This window comes from Epinephelus fuscoguttatus, linkage group LG11, assembly GCF_011397635.1.
Source record: "Epinephelus fuscoguttatus linkage group LG11, E.fuscoguttatus.final_Chr_v1".
Classification (NCBI taxonomy): domain Eukaryota; kingdom Metazoa; phylum Chordata; class Actinopteri; order Perciformes; family Serranidae; genus Epinephelus; species Epinephelus fuscoguttatus.
This window is the reverse complement of record NC_064762.1, coordinates 888,630-896,938: the sequence shown is the minus strand read 5'-3', so window position 1 is coordinate 896,938 and position 8,309 is coordinate 888,630. Positions and strand designations below refer to the sequence as shown.

General features: G+C 44.4%; 1 protein-coding gene across 1 annotated transcript; it reads right to left on the bottom strand.

Annotated features, from left to right (window-relative positions):
* Nucleotides 1-50: 50 nt before the first annotated feature.
* On the bottom strand, nt 51-7,798 carry serpina10a (serpin peptidase inhibitor, clade A (alpha-1 antiproteinase, antitrypsin), member 10a). The gene is made up of 6 exons (XM_049590940.1): nt 7,673-7,798; nt 4,037-4,330; nt 3,667-3,960; nt 2,871-3,144; nt 2,619-2,766; nt 51-1,153 (listed from the first exon to the last, which is right to left on the bottom strand). The coding sequence occupies exons 2-6, from the start codon at nt 4,314-4,316 to the stop codon at nt 974-976; spliced, it is 1,176 nt and encodes a 391-aa protein (XP_049446897.1). The 5' UTR covers nt 4,317-4,330; nt 7,673-7,798; the 3' UTR covers nt 51-973.
* Between the last annotated feature and the right edge of the window lie 511 nt (nt 7,799-8,309).

The window sequence follows — 8,309 nt, the reverse complement described above, 5'->3', positions numbered from 1 at the left end:
CACTGTGATGGTTAATGATGTCATGTGTGGTCAGTGAGGTCAGACAGTAGTTCACTGGAAAAAGTGACATTTTAATGTTGAGTGTTTTACAGAGGAGGTTTACTGCAGGTCGTACATACATGTTTCATATATTTAAATACAGTTAGGCCAAAGTACAGGAAGTGTTTTCACACATGACCTATAAACAGTACACATGCTATGATAGTGGTTGTCATGCCAACGTTTACTTATGGAGCTGTAAACACAAAGTCCAGCTGACATTATTAGTTTATTATTGATTATTACTCTTTCACTGTCACAGCGTTTCAATTGTTTTAATATCAGTAACTCTAACGTCTCCACCAGGCTCATTAAATTTATCCAAAATATGTACTGCTCCTCCAGTTAGACCAGTTCAACCAGTGTCTGTAAGTTACAACACTTTCCACACGGTCTGTAATTTACGACTAGTTTAACTAGTGTCGGTTAGCTACGAGTATCTGGATGTCACGACACCTTCGACCAACTTCTGTAGGTTACGACACATTTAACCAAATTCTGTAACCAGTGTTGGTAAGTTACGACACGTTCAACCAACTCCTGTAACTTATAACACTTTCAATCAGTGTCTGGATGTTAGGACATGTTCAACCAACTTCTGTAAGTCAAGACATGTTTCAGCAGCGTCTGTACGTTGCAGCACTTTCAATCAGCGATCTTTTTTTATTATTATTATTTCTGAGGGCTGGAAAGAGACTCCAGTAACTTTCATCACGATCCATGTTGTTGACAGCACAGATTAGACACGTCTGAAAACATAAATGTAATTTTGTGTTGTGTAAGTATTGTCTCATCTCAGATGTATCCAGTGACCACTCGGGGGGGACTCGAGGCCTCAGGTTGGACAGCACTAGAAGAGAGAGTTACTGACATTAGTATATTTTATACTGATTAGTTTAACAGGTGTAGCAGCAGTCACTGATGTGGGCGGGCTTTATTTCTTGGACGGGTCGATGACTCGGCCAATGGACAGCACGCTGCCACTCGTCTCATGGTAGATGATGAAGATGAAGGGTCTGTTGATGGTCAGTCGAGGAGGAAGAGTGGAGAACACGCTGCCTGCAGTGACATCATCGCTGGTCTCGTCAACGGATATGACGGATTTATGATAAACCTAAAAACAGAAAAAAGGAAGTGTGTCTTCAACAGGAAGTGCTTCACAATAAAAGACAAAACAGACATAAAATAGAGACGTTAAAAAGAACGATTAAAATTAATTAATTAAGCCAAGAGATGTCTAGAAGACTTGTTGGTTCCGGTGGTTCAGCTCAGAGGTGTCCACAGATCTTAAGATTAGGCCTCAGAGACCTGCTCCAGTCTATCTCTGATGTGGGACCCTGTAGATCTGCACCTTAAGGAACCTTGATAATCGCTGCCATCGCTGAGTCCATCCTCACCTCCTCTATCACAATCTGGTACACTGCTGCCAAGGACAAGGACAGGCAGATTGCAGTGAATAATCTACTCTGCAGAGAAGGTGACTGGCTGCAATCTGCTGTCCATCCAGGACCCTGAAGACCCTCAAAGACCTGTACATCTGCATGACCCCAAGGACCCTTTAGGACCCTGAAAACCCTCAAGAACTTGTACATCTCCAGGACCTGAGGATGCTTCGGGACCTGTATGACTCCTGAACCTGTACGTCTGCAGTACCTAAGGATCCTCCAAAACTTGTATGTCTTCAGGACCTGAGGACCCTCTCGGACCTGCACATTCACATTCAGGACCCAAGGATGCCTCAGGACCTGCACTACTCCAGGACCTATACATCTCCAGGACCCTGATGACAAAAACCTCACGACACAAAAAACAGTTCCTTCACATTTGACGCTGGCCTCATGAATTCAGTCCAGGACCCCACTGACACGCACTCTTACTGAACGCAAAATGCATACAATGCATACAAGCATACAATCTGGAACACGGCGTTGGTTTCTTAAGGTTCCTTCTGGTTTTTAAGGTTTCTGAATCAGAAGTTGGTTTTGTTGCCAAGTAGGTTTTCACGTACAAGGAATTTGGTTTGGTGTTTTGGTGCATAGACTAGAGACATGAATATAAAAAGAAAACAATCTATATTAGAAAAAAACGATCTACAACACTGATTCCACAAAAGTTGGGACGCTGTGTAAAATGCTGATGTCAGCACCATCCTGAAACACCTGACTGAACCCAGCACCTGAAGGACCTTACAGAACCAAGGCCTCCCTGCTCCTGAAGGATCTTATGGAACCAAGGCCTCCCGGCACCTGAAGGATCTTGTAGAACCAAGGCCTCCCGGCACCTGAAGGATCTTGTAGAACCAAGGCCTCCCGGCACCTGAAGGATCTTGTAGAACCAAGGCCTCTCGGCACCTGAAGGACCTTGTAGAACCAAGGCCTCCCTGCTCCTGAAGGACCTTACAGAACCAAGGCCTCCCGGCACCTGAAGGATCTTACAGAACCAAGGCCTCCCGGCACCTGAAGGATCTTGTAGAACCAAGGCCTCTCGGCACCTGAAGGACCTTGTAGAACCAAGGCCTCCCTGCTCCTGAAGGACCTTACAGAACCAAGGCTTCCCTGCACCTGAAGAATCTTACTCACCTGTGTCAGTTTGAGTGTTTTATCTCCCCCTATGTTGCTGATGTCAGCGCCATCCTGAAACACCTGACGGATGTTAAGAGTCTGCAGGGCGTCACGCAGAGAATAGGAACGCTCCAACAGGAAGCGAGGAAGCTGCACCTCCAACTTCCTGTTTACAAAATAAAACACCAGAAAACTCAGCACACATGGAGGCTCTGATACACGTTTAATTTCTGAGGGTCAGAAAATGTTTCTGTTCAAAAGGTGTCTCACGTCTTCTTGAGCTTGCTGATCCAGGCCTTGATCTTCTCTCCGGTAACCTCTTCTTCCACCCCCGTGATGTCTACGTCTTCATCCGGCAGCACAACCAACATGGCCGCCCCGCCTGTCATCGTCAGCTGCAACACACCAGCCTTCACCAAGCTGTCGTACGCCAGGAAGTACTTACCAGACCTGAACATCATGGGAACCATGACAACGTGATACTTGTCCACGTAGAAACGCTCATCCTGAGTGGAGGACACGTTGAAGGATGGACTGAACCCGGCTGGAACAGAGACAAAACTTAGTTTATACACACAGATAAGTTTAAGTGTCGACACTAATGGTAAGTTTAACTGATTCTTAAATTCAATAAAGTTTTTTTTTTACAAGTCTCTATTGTGTGAACTGCGGATGACACTGTTCTCAGAAAAGGCTCAGAAAACCCCGCCCTCAAACTGATAGACCCGCCCCTAAAAAAATAACCCCACTCTTAGAAAGGCAGATACACTCTCTGACTGATAGACCCATCCTCTGAAATCAAACCCCGCTCTTAGTATAGATCCGCCCTCCACCTGATGGCCCCGCCCCAAGACAGATACCCCCGCCCTTAAAATGATGCGTTGCATATAAAAAGTGTGAATTTCCCCTCCTCTTGTCATGTGCGTCGACTTGTGTAAATTTATGTCTACTGGCATCTTTGTATGGACTCTGTATGTATTCTGTGTGAACTGTCCTCAGACAGTTAGATCCGCCTTCAGACAGTTAGCCCCGCTCCCCCCCCCAACATGTGATTGGTGATCTGTACCCTGGTGGAAAGCAGCGGTGGCGAGCAGCAGCTGGGTCTGTGGGTCCAGGGTGGTCACCAGTTCCTGCACCTTATCTCCGGTCTCCCCCTCAGCCCAGCGGTTGATGGTGTCGGTGGCCTCGAGCGGCACTGTGTAGGCAATACTCTGGGCGTTCCCTCCAAACTTCGTCTGAACCAGGTCCAGGTACGAGTGCGACACCTCAAAGGCTTGGGCAGGTAAGACGGCCATGCCCTGCTTTAGGTTCATGGTGAGGCTCCCCTGTTGGACGGCGGTCCTCAGACCCAGAAACAGATCTGAGAAAAGCAGAGACAGACTGTCATCTCACAGTTTAGAGCTAAAGTTCTGACAGGCTCCTGATCCCTGACCTACCTGGGAGGGTCTCAGGGTCCAGTCCAGTCAGGCTGAGTCCCTGCAGCAGCTGGTCCCGGGTCGACCCATCGGTGCCACTCAGCAACGCCAAAAGTCCGGCGGACAGTGTGAATGTAGACAGGAAGACATTGTCGTCGGTCCGGCTGGAGACGACTCGGTACAGCCGGGCGGCGAAGTCCGCATTTCTATTGGTGAGATCCACCGAGGGGTCAGTGGTCTCAGAAGAGGCCAAACCCAGGAACAGGAGACCGACCAATGAGAGTGGGAGGGAGGGAGTCATGGTCACAGCGCCCTCTGGTGGAAGAAAGGGGAACAGGGACTGAGCCGACTGTAAAATTTTCTTCCTGTAAAAGTCAGCTTTTTACATTCATATAAAACAAATGTAAAATAAAACTGCTCCTTAATACTGGACCAAGATGGAGAGAGACTCCATAACGTCTCTAATGTCTGTTGATGACTCTTTCATATGTCACTTATCCTCTCTAATGGAGGCCTAATAACATCCATCTCATCCACAGAGCTCTGATCCGTCTGTGAGTGTTTCTACATTAAAGTGTGAGACAGTTTTTGGCGTGAAGCTGAAGCTGTGAATGTTTGTTCGTTTTCACGACAGTTCTGATTGTCAGGATATAAATCCAACAAAAAAGCTCACAGTGAAATTATTTTTTAAGTAATCTTCTCTATTAGAACTTTTTCCAAAACATCTGAAACGTTGTACGTTTCCAAATACAGTGACACAATGTTCCTCTGTTATCTGTACATTGTGTGCAGACTGTTTGTCAGCTATGTTTTTGTTGCATTGATTTAATTTAACTGGAGTCACATTAGTCCACATTAACCATTTATACTGTTAATTTGAGCCTTGTATTTATAGCCTCAGTATCAGCGTCAGAACCAGCTGTGCTCAAATCTTCATCCTAAATTTCAGTTTTCCTTCCAGGCCTTCACCTTATACTGAGAATCTTTGGTTGAGTAAGATGTGAGCTAGTTGTAAAGCTCTGATGTGATTTTTATCATCATCTCTTCCAAAGGTGAGTAAAGCACTATTTGGATGGGATTAGATTTACATGGGCACGTGGGGTAATGTCACTTTACCACAGGTCTTCGATAATATTATTGGACAATTCACACGGGATAAGAAATATCACTAAAACTACCACCAGTGGGAGGGGTAAATCCATTCACGCGCTGCCGTCCCCTCCTGTCGTCATGTGCGTATGACGTTGCTTCCTGTGCATACCACACTCGAACACACTTGAATCATGTTCGTCGTAGGCCCACAGTACCTGAGGTTTCACACAGACTTGTCCGACTGTGAAGTGCAAAGCTGAGTGCTTCTTCAAGAGCCTCCATGCTTGAAAATCCGCGAAAAACCACTTGTAAACAGGATATGATGAAATATCTACACACATTAGGGCTGTCAAAAGCACCATGAAATTGAGTTTGAATAACATTTGAATTTATTATTTATTTATTTTTTTTATTTTTTTTTTTTTTACAAAAAAACAAAAAATAAGATGCTTATTGCTGACGCAATATGAACGTGACACTCGGATGAAAACACCCGTTCTGACCTCACTGAAATGCCAGGTATGACCAACTTCTGTCTCGCTATCTGAGCAATGTTTGGATATTTCAGTGCGTAGTTTTCCACCACAGCAGTGGATCCTGGTCGGCTCGTAGTGGTGTCTCATTCTGGTAACAAGGAGGCAAATTTAGGTTTGAAAATATATATATTTGAATATATTTCGAACTTCGAATTTTTTTTTGACAACCCTATCACACATATTTACTGCTGGTCTATTCGCACGAGATTAGTATTACCTGCGGTAATTGTCCGGGACCCTTTTACAGAAGGTAAAAGTCGCGGTATTCTTTACTGACATCGTGCGGTAATGATTACTGACATGGCACATTCGGACGGGACTAAAATCTCTGGTAATTATTACTTTACCCCACGTACCTATGTAAAACTAGTCCCGTCCGAATAGGGCTAAAGACAGAAGTTTTTATCTTTACAAAACAGTCTGAGGTCTCACATGGCTCCTCTTTTAAGCGCCGTTTCCACCGAGCAGTCCAGCTCAGTTCATAGTTTCTGTCTCCACAGTGAAAGTTGTGGATGGTCCCAACAGAAGCGTTCCTTAGCGTCCCCATGTTTGGTCCCCCCTCTGTTGGGGTACCTAGCACACAGATCTGGTACTAAAAGGTGGAGCTAGAAACCCTGCAGTCTGATTGGTCAGTAGAGGACGCTCACTCTGGTTTTATGTAACCTCTGTTCATACATCAGTAAACTACAACTATAAAATGAAAGAGAAAAAAATCACTTCATTCACTGGGCCGACTGCCGGCAACTTTTAAGGTGGAACGTTAACTTGTAATGTTACTCAATGCATGAGTTGATGACGTGAATCCATCAGCACACCTTAAATTTCACTGTGACAACTTTGACCATCACTTTAGTTTTTATATGACACACACTTTTAGTAATGACTTTAAAAATATAGATTCATTTGGAGCGGATCATGTGAAGGTCATATATTCTAATCCTCACTTCCTGTGGGCTACAGCAACACTAAACCCCTGAGCTTGCCTGAGAAGGACTAAATGCACAAAGCTGCTATTTTGAAATATCCCATGGAGAGAGACTCTCACTGCAGCCTGTTCTATTTTGTTGTGAAAATGTGGGCGTGCAGCCTCGTTCTGTGGACGATAAACCAGGTGCAGACTTCCATCTGTGTCACCGCTGATGAGGAAATACAGCGAGTGCTGGACGGAGCAGTGAGTGACAACAACCCCGCCCACATTTAAGAGGACTGTCTGAACACACCGAGGGTCTAGGTACCATGACTGAAGGCTTACTGCTGGTTCCAAAGGGACTGGACTGGAAGGGTTGAATGAGGCTTTACAGAACGAGTCTGTCCTCCTGCGGGTCCTGGACCTGGAGTCAGACCCTGAACTCTACATGGTTTTAAACTGAGAATAAAGGAAGTGGTCACAGCTCGCTGCAGCTGCTTTAACTGACACAGACCTGTTGTTGTTTGTGTTTGATGCTGCTGTCTGACGGTCTGGACTCAGTGTCACATACAACAGAGGTTTTAATCTCACTGTGACTTATAAAGGTAAATATACACTCATTATATATAATGTGTATATATGCATATACATGCTGACTATGGTAAACATATCAGTGGGCCTAATATATAATAGTTATGAATTAAACTGTAAACGCAGTCTGAAACATTTTCTTCAGCTGTTCGTCTTAAACTGATCAATAATATTAATTTTAGATTAGCACAGAGCAGCATAGAGACTTCCGGTCTGCAGGGCCACGCCCTCGGACAGTTATTTATTTATAAGGCTATTTGTTTATTTATTTATTTAGTTGTTGTTTACCGTTTTTGAAGCAGGCTTTTACATTGAAAGGATTGTTTATTCCTGTTTGGAAGCTGTCGGATCAATAACAGATATTATCATTATGTCATCTTCTGATCAGCTCTTCTGTCACAATAACATCCTCCATCAGTCTGATCTGATCGCTCTGTACCGATCAGGTTACCCACCGATGACGTAGTGATGACAAACAGCTGATCTGCAGCATCTCAGTCTGTAAACAAACAAACAAACAAACAGTCTGACCTTATTTTGATCTTCGATCTGTGATTTCTGTTCAGACGAATTTCTGCTCTGATGCTTCACGAGCTGCGCATCACCATCAAGCTCGCGCACCGATCACCGTCAGCATCACTTCCGGTCACATCCTTTCACAATAAGAGTCCTATCTTCAGAAGAGCTGAGAGGTGAAGAATTTGGATTCTACAAACAGTCCAACATGTCAACATCAACATTTGATCTGAAACCAATCTGTTTATTGACTCTTAACTGATTCTATAAAAACACTGTTTTCAGTTTCAACATTTGTTCACCTGGAGCTTTCATCCACAACTCATGCTCTTCATCAGCGTTGCCATGGATACGTCTCAGTTTGGACATTTGAGTGTCTGTACGACAGTTCTCACTGCTCACTGAAGATTAGGAGGAAATTAGTTAATCATCAGACGCTTCAAACACATCTGACAGCTGATCAAACTCACCAGAAGACGCAGCAGAGATAAGCACACAGTGGAACATTTAAACACTGTGACACGCAAATGTTTCATGTGAAACATCTTCAGTGATTCAAATTTTAAACCAAATAAAAACTTTTTATTTCACCCTGCTGTCGCCAACGCGGTGCTTTTATTTTGAAAGCAGCTTCTCAGACCTCCAGTAATGT

Coding starts and splice junctions, on each gene's coding strand:
- serpina10a (XM_049590940.1), bottom strand. CDS start 4,316: ATGACTCCCTCCCTCCCACTCTCATTGGTCGGTCTCCTGTTCCTGGGT. Junction 3,145..3,666: donor CACCGCTGCTTTCCACCAGG/GTACAGATCACC, acceptor TCTCTGTTCCAG/CCGGGTTCAGTCCATCCTTC. Junction 1,154..2,618: donor AAACACTCAAACTGACACAG/GTGAGTAAGATT, acceptor TTCTGTTTTTAG/GTTTATCATAAATCCGTCAT.